Raw genomic sequence first — 17,257 nt, forward strand, 5'->3', positions numbered from 1 at the left:
TCATATTCCACCATAAGCCCCCATAGCCTGTATCAACCACCAAGACTCTTAGTTTTTCCTATTATTTTAGTGCAACTTACCAGCACTCTCCACTAATTATTGGCACCAAATTACAATACCGTTTGCAACAAGAGCTCCCTCTGCTACAAATTAAGGAACAGTGGATATTAAAAGCACATAAACATGGTCACTCAAGCCTTTACCACCTTCATAGTATTCCCAACTGCTAACACTCACAGTAGTGAAATGCAGCACTTGCCTCTGAACTTACCACTTCATTAGGCAAGGGTAGATTTCATTTTCTTTCATGAGTCTCTCAGCAGCTGTATTGATATATTTCCTTTGTTTTCTGAATTGCAAGTCATTTTGTATTGAAAATTATTGTGCTTGTTGTGTGGCATTGAATGAAGCATCAGAAAAGGCAGTTTGTTACGTGTTTATCAGTAGAGATTTTAACAGCTGAACTGCAGCCAAAAGTTATGCTCAAGAATTATCTTAATTTTAATGTTATACCCACATGAAAATGGGGTTGCTTGTCTTGCTATCTCTAGGTTTCATTGAATTCTAGGAAAAGGGGCAAATGGCACAATTTTTGTTATTGGGAAGACAACTGTGATGACAGCTAACTGAGAGCTTATCAGGTGCACCAAAATATCAGGATTCATTCCGTGACACAGCTTATACCCTTCCAGCTGTCTTGGTAAATCTATAATGAATGAATAATTTTTACATTCTAAAGGAATTTCCATTCTATGGACATAGAAGGTGACCTAGCTGACCTGCTAGGAGAGGCAAGAATATAGCAATTAGTCTGTGATCATATAAAGCATTAATCATTTTTAATATGCCACTATACTTGTCGTTTCAATTTTTTTAGCATTCTGTGACCTTGGCACAGTTTGGAGGAGAAAAATAAATCTATTTCATGAATAGCAAAAATGATTTCTAATTTACATTAATGTGGGCCACTACCATACCTTTTATTTCCCATGCCTTCGAGTAGATAAACTTCTTCCCCTTTTCTTAGTTGTTTGATATCTTTAACTGCTGCCCAGTAACTCTGATGTCCTTCTTTAAAATGGAAACATCTTACATAAGAACACTTAATACTACTTAGACTAGTGTGTGTGCATTTCATGCAGTGGTGGTTACCATTACCCATTTAAAAATATTCTTCATAAGATCATAAAACACAAAGACAGAATACAGTTTGCCTTCTGCCACCTCCATCCATGGAACCTTATGAAAAATAATTAGAAATACAGCTGCAAAAATGTGACACAGTCCATTTACCAAAATACAGGCTCCTTCCTGCATGTCTTTGTTCACTCACAATTCACTTGACTATTATGTGAGAGCACAAAGAATGCAGGAGGACCCTCACTGAGATGTATGCTACTGCAAGTCAGTATCTTTTCAGCAATCAGAAAAATGTAGTGTTTTAACAACCTCTTTCTAGTGAAAACACTGAGCGTGCTTAGCACTTAAACAAGTTTCAGAGACAAAAGTGTCAGACTGTATAATTGCATCCCATCTAATTTTGACACTTAACCACTAATATTTTATGAAGTCTGAAGCTCAGCACTATCAATGTGTTTTGATTATAATATACCAATCAAGAACAAAACTGAATGAACAGCCAGGTTTGCACAAGAAATCACTTTTTAAGAAAAAAGTTTCCTTGATTGATTTAATTTTACTATTTCTAGACCATTTTCAATGTTTAAGTATTTTTCTACATGGCTATCTGAGTCTTGTCTCTCTTCACCTACCAGAATGGTATACAGCCTTCAACACTGTGAAAGGCAACAGAACTTCACAAATATGGGCTTTCTACCTGTCTAACACATTGTTGTAAGTTTTAGCCAAGCCATAAAGCCTTTTATTTTATATATTTGTCTAATCAAAGAAATTATAAAGTCCACATGTAAAGGAGTCTCTCTCTATCCACCATTTTAGTATCATCCTCTCTGATTCTTGGGGTTCATAGTTGCCTTTTTGAAGCCACAGAGTTAGCTCTTTAAACTAGTGCAGTCTAAGCACTGTGTTAGAGTCCATTTATGGAGTATAGTACTTGAATGTAGATTTACCTTGGTGTAACATGTCATTAGGGACATGGTCACTTTGAAATGGGTTTGATACCAAGACTAAAATCCAAGATGGGTACAAATAAATGTAAAAATTTGGCATCAAAATCTGTTCTAGAATGGTTGGGCTATTTTTTAATCTTTTGTCCTTTATATGTTATTTTGCAGAAGAGGAATTTGGGGAGTGTCCGCCTGCGTAGGAAATTTTAGAACTATATCACTCAGCAATCATTTTATAAAGTTGAACTTCTAAATGCACTATGATTTATTACAAAATATATTTTCTTCTGCTTGCAGACATGGTTGTTCCATTTTGTGACATGTTAAATTAAGCAGTTAATTTGTTGCACTGCATAGTTGCATGAATTCATCTAGTGTACATATATACCTGTGCTATATTATTTTGGGTTTTGTATTTGAATTTGCAGTATTGATTATTTTTGTATTTTACTTTTCCTCTGTTATTGCAATTGTAATAGACATAATTTATACATATGATTTTACAACCGTTTTGCAACTGAAAAGTCTTCTTTAAATTTTAAAGTTTTATTGATGGAAACTCATTAAAATGGTATAAGAATTATATTAACAATTGTTTTGTGTTTTGATGCTCTCTGTACATAAATATATGTCTATTTATCTGTTTAATGGTGCTTGTGTCTTGCAATTTTGGATACATTTTAGAATAAAGTTTCATTTTACAAGAATAAGTTGTATTTTCAAAAACTGTGTCAAAACAATATTTTTTTCAAGACAGACTACAAGTTGTAGTTGTAAAATATGAATGTATTCATTGTTTTTAATTTCAGGTAGTCAAACATTTGTTTCTTTAAGATCTGAGAGTTTACTACTAAAGTTATATTACTGTTTGTTGTGTCTGCACTGAGTTATTTCCATAGTTAATATTTTAATAGTTAAACCATCATCCAAAAGAGCCATTGCCAAAATTTGTCCTGCAATTGCTGAAGCCATCTGTAACATTAGATTTTTATGACATTTCATATGTATTACATCATGACTAACGTTGCTTTTTGGCTGTAATTTTCCTAGTGATCTCTGGTCCATCTTCTGTCTGTTTAGATATAGCACATTTTGAAATGAGTCTGCAGGTGGGTCTGAACTAACTCTCTAGATTAGCATATCCCTGAATTTTGAGGATTTTTAGGTACACACCAAAGCTAACCCAAACTCCTCTGCATCCCTTGCAATAATTTCTCACTGGGTGAAATTCTGATCAGAAGCCAAATGTTGCTGTTTGGGCCCATCACTGGTTTAGCTGTAAAACTGCATAAAACTAAGTACTGTTGCTCTGGCCTGCTTTGTTTTCTAGCTGTAATGGCTTTATTTACAGATTTACCCACATCATACACAGGGCTCATCTTTTATTAACACATTCCTTACACCTTCTGACACATTTTCTCTGCAGGTACACTGCTGTGCTTGTACTTCACAGAACTCCTGAGGCACGTTATTGTGAAGCACAAAGCTCTTATCATCATATTGCTTCAGTTAAAAAGGCATGTTATCGGGATGAAAATCTTAACAGCTAGTACACGTTTTTCTTTAGGTTTATATAAAATTGTGCTTTGTTTTGTTTTTTCAGGCTAGAGTGCAGAAGGCTTCAGGCTTATAGGTGAGACTCTTGTCATGACGAATATACTTAGAAAGCTCTTTTTTATTGGCAGTGAGTTCTGATGTTCATTAAATCACAGTGTTAAGGCTTAATTTGTTTGAATACACTACCAGTTCACAGTCCAAAATATCCACTTCCTCTAATTCTTCTTATTAATTATTGGGCACCTCTTGCTATGGTCTAGACTTTGCCATCTTTAAGGCTTTCTTTTAATGATTCCAGTATTTGCGTTCAGTAAATGGAAACATGGGCCTCAAACTTGGGTCTACAGAGTCCTTAGTCACGCACTGCTAGCCCCAGTGCCTTCATCACAACAGAGAGGAAAGATAGTACATCTGCACTAGTCTGTGCTGTGAGATACTTGAGTTCAAGCCCTACTCTGCTGCTAATACACCTCTGTGACCCTGGGAAACTCAAGAGTATTGCTGAGCCATATTTCCCCATGATGCTACCCTGCTCTGAGGGAGCCATAGTAATGCTCAATAGAGATACGTTCGGGTTCTTTTTGTAGTCAGGAAGAAAAAGAAACAAGCCTGAGAGCCTGCAGCTGGACTATCATGAGAGAATAGGATTCAGGGAGAGGAAATGCCAGCAGAAAGAAAGAGACCCTGATAAACTACTTCAGCGGTCAGTGGAAAAGCAGGAGTAGGGAAATCTATGAGAGTGGAGGAAACCAATTTGGCTTTAAGATTATTTATTGTACATGTGCATGTTAGCCAAGTATTACTTGTTGTCACAGGGAAGGTGTGGGAAGACTAATGGAATTACATTAAGGAAACTGGAGGGGAAGATTGCCTATTGGACTATCTCATTCCTTTGAAGTTGTCCCCACTGAAAAAGCTATGACAACTTGTAATGCATCACCTCCTGTATGTTCATCAGAGCTTCCTTACCAGCTGTGTACCACAGGCTCAGACATAAGAACATAAGACTGTCCACCCTGCATCATACCGACAATTCATCTAGTACAGTATCTGTCTTCTAAAAGCCACCAATGCTGGGTGCTTCAGATGGAATGAGCAGAACAAGTGATCCAGCCCTGATTGTCTAGTCTCAGATTCTGGCAGTCAGAGGTTTAGAGATACCCAGAGGATGTTGTTGCATCACTAACTATCTTAGCTAATAGTTATCGATGGAGGTATCCTCTAGGACCTTAGCTAATTCTTTTTTAACCCCCTTTATATTTTTGGATTTCACAATAACCCCAGGCAACAAGGGCCACATTTTACTACCATTTTATGAGCCGAAAAAATTCAGTATATAACTACCACTGTTTGTGAAGAGTTATTAATGGTGTCACCAGTTGGTCTACTCATATGCCTTTCCAACTTGAAAAACGTCTAGTGCCCAAAAGCCAGGAATTAAAAGCAGAGATAATTTATGGGCAAGCAAAAGTGTCATGATCCCAGTTTCATGTCTTCCAGTCTTTTTATTTACTGATGCCTGTGCTGTTCTTTTAACTGCTGGGAAAAAAATGAACATTGCATCAGGCACAAATTTCTTGTCCATCTCTTTCGGGCCCTCCACAACTTAACCCCCTCCTCGCTTGTCCACTCTGTTATCTCAGTCTCTTATAGACGGCTGCCTTCTCACCACCAGTAATCCCCATATTCTCCAATTAGTCCGTCTCTTCCATGTGCACCTCCATGTGTCCTACATTGCCATTTTGTGTGCTTAAGCCTTTAGGCAGTATTATAATACATAAATAATATCTGCAACCCACATACCATATCTATGGCAACAGGGAGTTTGACTTTTAGACACTTTGACCAAAGCAAAGGCAATTACTTTACTGTTTCTTTGCTGTGTTTATGTATTAATAGTTTAGGATAGGAGTAATAACACTGGAGGTGGGTATCGTCGCTAGGACGAGTCCTCTGCTAAACCCCCAGCCAGTTATTAGCTGCCAGGAGATGCTTGACCTACAGGTGATTATTGTGGAAGCAGATGTCAAAAGAAGAAAACAACATTCACTGTGATAAGGGGCAGTTATACTCACAGCACCCTTTGCTGGAACTGTCAGGATGTGATAACTTACATGACCAAGAGTTCAACTAAAATTATGTCAGAGGTGTTACTGCTGAAATATTTATAATCTGCTAACATGTATTTGCATCACCATCAATGCTGTAGGTATGACTAGTCTGAGTGGCAGTGAGATGCAGTGGATATAGAATCAGTCTGAAAGTCTCGATAGCTGTTATCCTAGCCTAAATTTACTATTGACGTGCTGTGCGCTTTGGCAAGTTTGAACCTGTCAGTGCCTCATTTTTTGATATCCAGTGAGGATAATGCAACTTGTTCTCCTTGGTCAGTAGCATTTTGAGTTCCTCAAATGAAAAGTGCTAAGTGTTATTAATCTAGTGTGAAAATGATTGCTAATCTCACCCAAATTAATGCAGTCTCTCCAGTCTGCATTGATCTAATGATTTCTGTCTCTCCCTAATCCAAAATTTGATCCATTGTTAGAGAAAGTCTCAAGTGGTCTGTAGTAAGAGTCCTCGACCACACTGTAGCACCTGTGAGTATGACTACACAGGGATATAGATACTGCAGCTGTCTTGGGTTCAAAGTGGTCAGAATCCGCATCTGAAAAACTGTTATGTAAATGTTTGGTCTGCTGCTAAAATCTGAGCTCTGGGATCTGCCAGGGTGGAATCAGCTAACCACTTGGGTCTCTTATCCTCAGGCAGACATAGCCAAAGAAGCCAGTATTTTTCTCTATGCTTAGATTAGGGTGTGGTGAGTCACTAGGGCCACATGTACACTATCCGCCTCCTTTTGGAAGGGGCATGGTAATGAACAAGTTGGGAAGATGCTAATGAGGTGCTTACATGAATATTCAGCACCTCGTTAGCATAATGGCAGCCGTGCACAATTCAGAAGCACCACTTTCAAATCACATGCCACTTGTGTAGATGGGGGCCTCTCGAAAGGACCCCCTGGACTTCAAAAGCCCCTTCTTCCTATTTGGTTTTAGGAAGAGGAGGTGTTTGAAGTCCAAGGGAGGGTCCTTTCAAAAAGCCCTTGTCTACATGGGTGGCTCACGATTTGAAAGTGATACTTTCAAATCACATGTGGCTGCCAATGAGGTGCTGCATATTCATGACAGCACCTCATGAGCATCTTCCCAACTCGCTCATTACCATGCCCCTTCTGAAAGGAATCGGCTAGTGTAGGTGTCGCCTAGATGTTGAATTTTCAATGCCAGCCACTGCATATTGAATAAGAATGTATAAAAAAAAGGGTCAGGTCAATAGTCCATCACACCTAACAGCTTTTTTTCTGTCAGTGGCCCATGCCAGAGGCTTCTGGAGGCTGGAGCCTAGGGACATCTGCATTAAGGACTTGTGTCCCTGACCATCTTGGCTCTGAAGAATTTATCTATTTCTTTTTATCCCAGTTATACTTTTGTCCTTTTGGAGCATCCTGTGCCAATGAGCTCACAGGTGGTCTGTGTGTTGGTGCGAAGAAAATACTTTTTTATGTTTCTTTTAAACCTGGTGCCTACTAATTTCGAGTGACCCCTGCTTCTTGGGTTGTGTGAAAGGATAAATAGCACTTCCTTATTCTTTTTCCACATTGCTTATGATGCCATAGACCTGTCCCACATCCCCCTCAGCTTTCTCTTTTCTAAACTGAACAGTCCCTGACTTTTAAACCTTTCTGCATATGGAAGATATTTCGCACCCCAATCAGTTTTAGCAAGGATAAGTCCTCGGGCACCTTATAGACTAACAAATTTACTGGCACATAAGCTTTTGCGGGCAAAGACCCGCTTCGTCAGGTGCGCCTGTTAGTCTATAAGGTACCACAGGACTTCTTGTTGGTTTTGTGGATACAGACCGGCAGGGCTTCCCCTCTGATACCCACCAGTTTTGCTGTCTCTTCCTGGAGTTTTTCTCGTTCTAATGCCTCTCTCCGCTGCACGGGAGGGTGGGCGCACCCTGGAGTTACATTATGGCGTTGTGATCTTATTGGTCGGCTTGTTTATGCCTTTCCCAAGGGCTCCTATCACAGACGCCTCCAAACTGCCTCCCCATTGCCGGGGCGCTCACCGCTTCCAGCCACCCTTGGCGAGTAGCTGCCCTGCCCCCAGGCCTCTCCCCGCCCCTGCTCGGCGGCGGCGGCGGCGGCGGCTCAGAGGCAGCGCCGGGGTTGAAGTACGCTCCCGGGCAGAGGCAGAGGCGCCGGCGGCGGCGCGAGGGGGCTGCCGGGCCGGGACCGGCTGGCGGCTGTGGGAGCAGCGTCAGGCAGAGGCTGAGGTACCCGGGCGCCCCCGCCCGGCGGAGGCATGGAGGGGCCGAGCGGCGGCCAGGTGCAGACGTGCCAACCCGTCCTCCCCGCGCACGCCACGCACCGCGGGGAGCTCAGCGCCGGCCAGCTGCTCAAGTGGATCGACACCACCGCCTGCCTGGCCGGTAGGGCGCGCGCCGCAGCTCTGCCGCCCCAAGGGGCTGCCCGCGGGCGCAGAGGCGGACACCAGAACTGGCCCTAGGCTGCCGGGGGAAGCTGAGGCGGGGACGGGACCTCCCCACAGGCAAATCACGGGGAGGAGCAGGCGAGAGAGCCGGGAGTACCGGACCCTGGCGCCTCCCTTTGCCAACCACGGGAGCCCAGTCCCCACAGCCCCGCGTGAGACACGGCAGAGCTGGGGCCACCGGGGTCTGCTGGGGATTGGCCCCGCCCGGAGCCCAGAGTCCGGCTAAGGGGGCTGTTAAGACAGCAGCAGAAGCCAGTTCGGCTTCCCTGGCTGTGGGGACGCCCAGGGCACAGCCCCGCCCTCCTCCAGAGGTGCTGGAGCAGCGCTGTTGTTCCTGTGAATGAGCCCATCCTTTGCATTGGTAGCCACTTGCCCCAGCAGTTCCTATGCTGGAAACTAGTTCCTCCAGTGCAGCATCTCGCCTCTGGCAGTGGGTTCAGAGAGTGGGGCTGTGGCTGCGGGAATACCTGGCATTCGGGTGGTTGACAGTGTTTGGTGACTATGGCCCTGGAGCAAGAGGACCGAGAGCCCTGGTAACGCTAAGAAATAGTTGTCACAGCTGCAAAAGTTCTGGTTGTTAATATGTATAAGTAATTGGTTGAAAATTCTTACTGAAGTCTTTATTGCAGCAATTCCCTGGAGCCATAAATTTCACAGGTGAATTGTAATTTGCCCCGGGGGCAATATTTCTTTTCACTCCTGTTTAAAATTGTAGTGTCTCAGTTTCACAATGTCCCATTGTTTCCTGTGTTATGGGAAAGGAGCAGAATGAAAACTGCCCCATTAAACCTTAGAAACGTGAAGTGGAATAGAGGTTTAGATCATGTAACATTTTCCCATCAGCGGCACATTTGGCAGTGTTTGGCTACTGCACGTTTAAGGCTATGTCTAGAATAGAGTGATGCGTCTGCAGAAGTTAGGGTCAGAAGATATCTTCCGACAAAGCTTCTGTCAACGGGTTAGGGCCAGACAGCAAAGTGAATGTGCTCTATTGACAGGGAGCAACCAGACTGCCCGGCCGCTTTCTGGACAAACGGCTACCTGGAACACCGTCGGACAGGGTCGCACAGGTGGCAATCCCTTCTGGGGACCCCAGTGAGACGCACCTTAAGGGATCCCCCCAGACACCTGTTCCCTGCCCATGCTGAGGCATGCCTACCTTCACGAGGGACAGCACAGCTGCTAGAGCAGGGTTTCAATGCTTCCTGGGAGACACAGCTCTTTCCATCAAGCCATGGTGCCAGCGCAGCCCCTGGGCTTGAGCTGGCCCCATGCAGAGTTGCTTCAGCACTTGCTGCACTTCCTCATTGCTGTCCTCCTCTTCCTCATGGAGGGCGAGCCTGACATCACTCTTGAGGAACTCTCCATGGCTGACAGATGGTCACACATGCACTCACACCCATGGGTGCACAGACAGATCTGGAGGCCCTGTAACAGTTCCAGCTGGTGGGACCAGCTGATCGTGGGGCAGTAGGATGACCTGAAGCAGCTCCAGACCTTCCACATGTGGAAGGACAATTTCCTGGAGCTCTGTGCCTGGTTTGGTCCCACCCTCTGGAGATAGAACACCTGGCTGCAGCCTGCCATCCCTTTGGAGAAGCAGGCAGCCAGGTGTTTTGTCTCCAGAGGGTGGGTGCTGGTGCTGGGGTGGGGCTGGCTCGCCCTGGCAGTGAGGTGAGGCTCGCCTGGCCCTCAGACAGTGCAGGTCCAGCTGTGATGGAAGCAAGGAGTGGGGACAGTGAGTGATTCATGCAACACAGCCCCTAAGGTGAAGTGGCATTACCAACACTTCCACTGCTCATTGGGCTCTTAGAAGATATGTAGGGGGAAATTATGGCTAAATAACAGCACAGAACACTGAGCGCCAGGCCTGGTGGCTGTAAACAAACCTTATTGGATTACAGGAAACTTGGCCACACCCAGGATAAGTCGTCACCTGGCTAACTATAATCATGCCAGATTATGGATGTTGCCAGACAAGATACTGCCATAATAGAGAAGTTCAACCTGTACATGTAAGCCAAACTTCTGGCAGCAAGAAGGCTACTATCCTACAGCCTTTTAGGAAAGGATTTACTGAGAAAACGCAAGACAATAGCGTCTTCATGTGCATATCTTAAAATTATATTTTGTTATCTCTGGTTATCACAAGCTGACATTTGAAAGACAGGATCTTGGCCTACCTGCAAAGACAGATTAAAGAACTCAAGGAGGCATATCTCATTATAACTCTCTGATACTACTCATAATGACTACATGTACACTACAGTGTTCTGTTGGTAGTTGGAAACTGGGGAAAGTGTTCCCATTGGACAGGGGCAGAAGAAAATTAAAGCTGTATTTTAGGCTTTGCATTTGGAAGGAAATAATTCTTACAACATATAGCTGTCAAATTTTGTGTTGCTACAGCTGTGACTTTCTATGCAGCTTGATTGGGATATTTTACATAGTTTCAAATTCAACCAAGGTACTGAGCTGGATGGACCTTTGGTCTGACCTAATATGGCCGTTCTTGTGTTATGTTCTTATGCTGTAACTTAAACATAGCCCCAGGAGCTGTCAAAGTTATGCCAGGAGCTACATCAGACACCAACCCAGTCCAAGATATAGAGAGTGCAAAGGTGACTTAAAGTTAAAACCAACATAGACATCCCTTTCCTGTCTGCAAATCCAGTGCTGGACCCCTTCACAGTATAAAAGAATTCCCATTTTTGATCAGCCCTAGTTCTGTATAATATGATGGCATGGCTATTGTACAGCTTTTCTTGGGCCCCCCTCTTTATTCACAGCTCCCCTCCCCACTACAAAGTGGGTTTATGAGCAGCAACTAACAGCCCACCCCCTCCAGGCCAAGGGACAGGAATGTCCCAGGAGCAAAGCCAGGTATGGCCTGTACAACAGGCTCTGTCGTATGGGGACTGCACAGTGTCACCGGACTGTGCTGACTGCTGTGGCCCCCATGGGGAATGGGCTAGTGGCCAAGGCTGGTGTCGGGCTGCAGAGGGGTCCCCTCATGGGTGGTGGGTAAGCCAGGAGCAGCCTGGCCTTCCCTAGGGCTGCCCCACGCAGCTGCCTCTCACAGTGCTGTCTGCAGGAGTGGGTGCTGCTTCGCTTCTCAGGGTATGCCCATGTTCTGGGAGCCTCACTCCTCGGTGTTTTGGGGATCAGGCTGGTGCCCTTGTGGTCAGCCCGCTTGCAGCCATGGCAGATACTGGCAGGGCTCCCCAGGTGTGGGGATCATCCGAACTCCCATGAGGCTGGCAGCAGGCTGGCACCCATCCTTCGGGGCTGTCTGCTGGGCCTGAGTGGTGTACACTAGATTGCACATGGCTCCACTGCGGGGACCACAACGCAAGGTCCCATCTGAGCCAGCCATGTGACACTTACAGAGCACCCTATCTGTGCTTGCCTCCCATTCCCTAGGGTGTTCAATGCATGGGGTACTCATTGGAGGCACCCTCACCCAGCTCTGAAGACACCTGAGAGGTGGCCTGACTGGTAGGGACTGGCTCCAGGCTTAAGACCAGGGTGCTGCTGCTGGCCTCTGAGGCTGTGTCTGCCCCTAGCTCTGGCAGGGCCTGGGACTCAGATGCCTGCTGCTTCCACCTCCAGGGACTCTGGCTGCAGTGAGGGGCCCTCCAACACCATGTCCTGCCTCAGGATGTTGTGCAGCTCCTTGTAATAGAGGTAGGTGGTGGGTCCTACCCCAGAGCATTGGCCAGCATCCCAGGCCTGGAAGTAGCCCTGCCGGAGCTCCTTCACCTTCACCCGGACTTGCTCCATGCTGCAGGGTGAGGGAGAGGGTGTGTTCCCATTCTGCCAGGGCAGTGGCCTTCTGAGCGTAGGCAGGGGCATTACAGCACTTCACCTTGTGGTCCTGGAGTAGCTCCTCCTTGCCTCACAAGTACAGGAGCGTCTGCACGTTGGTCCCAGTCCAGGAGGGGGGCTGCCTCTTGGTGTCCCATTGTGGCTCCTGGGACCCCCTCAGACTGTTCCCCCAAGGACTTGGAGTGGGTGGGAATCTCAGGGTAGCTAGCTGGCTGTCATCTGTGAAGGATGCCATCTGTGACACCCCTCAAGGAAGGAGTGGCTACAAGGCATTGGGGATCACAGATGGTACCTCTGCTGCTTCCATGCTTTTGGCTTCCTGCCACAGGGTGTCCCTGGGCTCCCTGTAGGAGCAGGTACCATAGAGCCCTGAATGCTGTGGGCTGGGCATCGCCCTAAGCAACTGCGTGGTTCTCTGGAGGCCTTTGAAGACGTGTTACCCCCGGCACACCCACAACGTCCAGACTGGCTCTCTGTTGGCAGATCTCTGTTAACAAAGGCATTGTTCTTCACGGGGAGCAGGATAAGACTGTTGACAAAAGTGCTGTTTTCTGTTGATTTATTGTTGACAGAATGCCTTGGGAATCTGGACACTCCTTGGGTTTTGTTGACAAACACTGTAGTGTAGACGTAGTCAAAAAGTCCCAAGTGCTGGACTTCTGCTACTTCCCTTGGAATTCATTGTAGATGTTATGCTGGCAAGTATTTTTTTTCTTTTAATTTGTAATAAAAAATAACAGTAATAGAAAATAACTCACTAAATCCTGGTGGTTATGTTGCAGATTTGTCAATTCTCTCTCTTATAAGGGTACCGCCAGCCACTTCTTGTTGTCTGTCTTTAGTAAGTAGTCTTATTCCCCTTGTGACTGAAGTGGCAATGAAATGCCAGCAAGGCTTATAAGAAATCTCAACCCATTACAGACTACTGAAAGAGTTCCTGTAGGAAGACTCACTCATGCCATAGGAGTGAATTACTCAGCTAAACTAATCTCAAAGATACAGTTTCCCCGTAGAATGAAACTGGGTTTGATGTCATGGAACACAAGTGAGAGAGGGAAACTTCTGGGATCAGAGAATAACAGCTTGGGGGGAATGACGTATAGGTGAGGGAGAAAAGGATAAGAAGAGGAAGATGACAGTGTGGTGAGTAAGTAGAGGATTCTGGAAAAGTTGAAGAGAAGAGAGTGATAGTGGAGAGAAAAGGATGAAGGAGATAGATGAGAAGAAAAATCGGAAGGAAGGAGACAAAAGCACTAGCAGAGTACAGTCATAGAATCATAGAATACCAGGACTGGAAGGGACCTCAAGAGGCCATCGAGTCCAGCCCCCTGCCCCAATGGCAGGACCAAGTACTGTCTAAACCATCCCTGATAGACGTCTATCTAACCTGTTCTTAAATATCTCCAGCGATGGAGATTCCACAACCTCCCTTGGCAATTTATTCCACTGTTTGACCACCGTGACAGTTAGGAACTTTTTCCTAATGTCCAGCCTAAACCTCCCTTGCTGCAGTTCAAATCCATTGCTTCTTGTTCTATCCTCAGACGCTACGAAGAACAAGTTTTCTCCTTCCTCCTTATGACACCCTTTTAGATATCTGAAAACCGCTATCATATTCCCCCTCAATCTTCTCTTTTCCAAACTAAACAAGCCCAATTTTTTCAGCCTTTCTTCATAGGTCACATTCTCTAGGCCTTTAATCATTCTTGTCGCTCTTTTCTGGACCCTTTCTAATCTCTCCACATCTTTCTTGAACTGCGGTGCCCAGAACTGGACACAATACTCAAAACTGAGAGATGGAGAAAACCCATCTGCAGGAACCCTGTCTATGTATAACATGATAAGTGCTGTCTTCAGAAGTGCCAAAGATAAGTTAGGATTGTCAAAGGTATTAAAGAAAAACCAAGTTGTCTGATTAAAGTAGAAAAGAGGGAAGAACAAACAGAAAGATATGAGCCAGTGAAAAGCGAGGTCAGAAACTTTCATTTTAAACATAAGGATTTCCATTTGATACAGAGTTGCCCATAATCAAACTACGGTACAGTAAACCCTTGAAGTGTGCGATTTCGAGTTGCGCTTAACTCACATAAGCACAACTCAAAGTCCTGCTCCTCCCCAGCCTTGACTCAACCCCCTGGCCACAGTTCAAACCTCCCCGTGCAGCTGCAGTTCACCCCCCGTTCCAATTCAAACTCCCACATGACTCCAGCTCACCCCCCCATGCGCAGCTCTGACTCACCCTCACCACCACCTCGCGCAGCCTCAGTTCAAATCCCCCCAGCCCTGGTTCACCCCCTGTGCATGGCTCTGGCTCAACCCCCGCCTCCACCCCATGCCCTGGTTCAACCCCGCCCCCCAGCCCCAGTTCAAACCCTTCACCCTGGTTCAAACCCCCTGCAGCCTGGCTCACCACCTCACACATGACTCTGGCTCAACCCACTCTGTGTGGCTCTGATTCAACTGCACTCACCCGCCCTGCCCCCCCCCACAACCCTAACCCATCACAGGCTAACCCCCCCCCCACTCCCCTCCCATGGTCCCAACCCACCATCAGGCTTAACCCTCCCCAACTGCCCCCCCAACCCCAGGACTTAACCTTTCAAAAGGAGGTTCAGGTGCTCCTGCTGCTTCCCTGAGTGCAGAACGTGCATTCCACTGGGGAAAAAAGCTGCCCTGACTTAAGAGAAATTTGAGTTACACAAGGGTGCATGGGGACACAACCTCACATAACTCAAGGGACTACGGTACCAGAATGTGTGTATATAAAATATGCCCATGCATGTTTATCAACAGAGTGAAGTTTTCAAACTGCAATCCTACATTTCAAATCTTAAGCAAATTCAACTTTTTGCCACCTCCACTGTTCATAAACTTTCATTTGCATATATTAGCAAGTACTTCACAATAAACCTTGAAGAGGAGATGAGCAGATATCTTGTGTCTGAATATCTTGTGTTACCACTGTGTAGGTATTTCAGCACTTAGAGACTTGACAGCTTTATTTAGTCTGCTGTGCACATATAGAAAGACATGAGGATACCAGAGAATTTGTTGGTAGCCACTTATCCTAGGAGTTCCTATGCTGGAGCTCCTGCGTAATAATCTGAAAGTATTTAGCTGTTTGCTATTCATAAACATGCTTTTTATTTCTTCAAAAAAAAGTCATTCAGCACTATGTCTTTTATCGTTAAATCTCGTGTATCAACCGATATTTGTAACAGGCAGAAGCCTAATCTAAGAAGGTGTATTAGACTGATTCCTTTGAATTGTCAGGTTTTCAACTGCTATAATTTATCATGGCTTCATTGAAGTCAATGAAGCTATGTAAGTTTACATAGTTGTGGATTTGCTGCTATATTTCATATGTCTCTTTTTGTTGTCCCTGACAAAAGTTCATTTTTATCACGAGTAATCCTGCAACACACACACATGATTAATTTATATAGTGGCAATATAGATTTCAAGTTCTAACAGCATAAGAACAAATGAGTTGATTTCTTTCACAAAACTAGCTTTCCTCATGCATGTTAATAATATTATTTATAATGTTGTAACAACCAGAAGTTCATGAATATGTTACTGTTTAAATATCAAACAAAACCAAGGAAAAGAAAACAACACATGGTTGAGGGAATGAAGGAAGGAAGAACAATTGTTAAAAGTATGAGGTCACATGATTGCACAGGTGTTTCATGTACTCGTTTTGACGTTATCATGAGCTGTATCTGTATATGTACATACACTTTTTTTCAGGGAGGGAATCAGTAAGTTGGAACAGGGGTGAGTCCTTCAAGCAGTAATATACAATGAACCCAGTCCTTGAATCCTGACCCAGACAGAATCACAGTTACTTTGGATTAAATTCACCTCTGCACAGAAGTCGCATTATCTATACCTCACATAAACCAATAACACTTGGCTTAAGTAATGCATAGGGCCCTGTGCAGACCCTGTGAGTGGCAGTGGGTTTCAATGGAAGTTTTCCCCATGAGTAAGGACTGAAGATTTGAATTCTTAAAAATCAAAAGCAGAAAACTCAAGATTTTTAATCCCTTAATTTTTCCTTTTTTATGATAACCGGAGCTTCTTTCCTCCAGCTGATTTGTGCTGTTCTGGCCACACTAAGGCTACATCTACACTCCAGAGATCCTTTCAGCAAAGTTCTTCTGGAAGATATCTTCTGAAATAACTCCTTTTGAAAGAGTTCATCCATACACAAAAAAGCGGATTGAAAGATTGACCTGCTCTTTCAATAGGGAGTGTTGGTGCAGCCCGTGCTCCTTCGAAAGAATGGGCCAGGGATCGAAAAGTTCAGCACTATGAGGGCTCCTGTTTTGAAAGATGAGCCCTGCCGAGCATCTACATGCACTTTCTTTTGAAAGAAGCTTTTGAACTACGGCACTCTTCCTGAAACAGGAGTGGAAGAGCACTTTCGAAAGGAGCGCATGTCCTTTTTGTGTGTAAGCACTCCGCAGGGTATTTCAAAAGAGACCCTTCTTTTGCAAAATCTTTCAAAAGAACTTGCTAGTGTAGGTGCAGCCTAAACGGCTATAAACCTGGCAGATTCTGTCACCTGAAAATTCTGTCTGTATAGGGAACTTGAGTGATATAGACCTTCCATAGTGACTCTTACACAACCGCCTCTCACAGTCCCTTGGCTAGGATCATGGGGTTGGATGCTGCTGTACTTTAGTAATTTCCAAGATATCAGAAACCATGTGTAAATAAAGCAGCTGTGTGATCATTATAATTTACTCTGTGAACTTTCCTAGACCTCAGTGAGTTCCAGGAACAGGACAGCATAAAGACAACTTTCTTTTCCCTAAGTCTTGCACCAAGCACTGACTTGCCAGCTCAGAAGATATCTAATCATAGATAAATCAATAACTTATTTTTGTCAGTATGTGTCTCCTGAAATGATATTTTAACTGTGCTAAGCATTTTGATCACTTGTTTGACTATAACACTTTCCTAGTGATATTTATCACGTTTTTCTCTTGCAAAGTTCTTCTCCTCACTCTTTTGATGATTCGTAAATGATAAGGCCGAGAGGGATCATTATAATAATCCAGTCTGGTCTCTTGCTGGATGCAGGGCTGATATTTCCTCACAAATACTCATTCTGATTTATTTAAATCATTTTTTACACTCATGTAAATTCAGGGTTATTATTCAGGATTTACAATCGATGTGACCATAAGGAGGATCAGGACCACTGTGCTTTGC

At 44.6% G+C, this 17,257-nt stretch overlaps 1 protein-coding gene across 1 annotated transcript in view; it reads left to right on the plus strand.

Moving 5' to 3' along the window:
- Positions 1 to 8,014: 8,014 nt before the first annotated feature.
- ACOT12 (acyl-CoA thioesterase 12) overlaps positions 8,015 to 17,257 on the plus strand; it is a 43,030-nt gene continuing 33,787 nt past the window's right edge. The window contains exon 1 of the mRNA XM_074995380.1: positions 8,015 to 8,141. Coding sequence (XP_074851481.1) covers positions 8,015 to 8,141 — 127 coding nt within the window. The remainder of the gene's footprint in view (positions 8,142 to 17,257) is intronic.

The sequence above is a fragment of the Carettochelys insculpta genome, chromosome 5 (assembly GCF_033958435.1).
Source record: "Carettochelys insculpta isolate YL-2023 chromosome 5, ASM3395843v1, whole genome shotgun sequence".
In the NCBI taxonomy this organism is placed as follows: Eukaryota; Metazoa; Chordata; order Testudines; family Carettochelyidae; genus Carettochelys; species Carettochelys insculpta.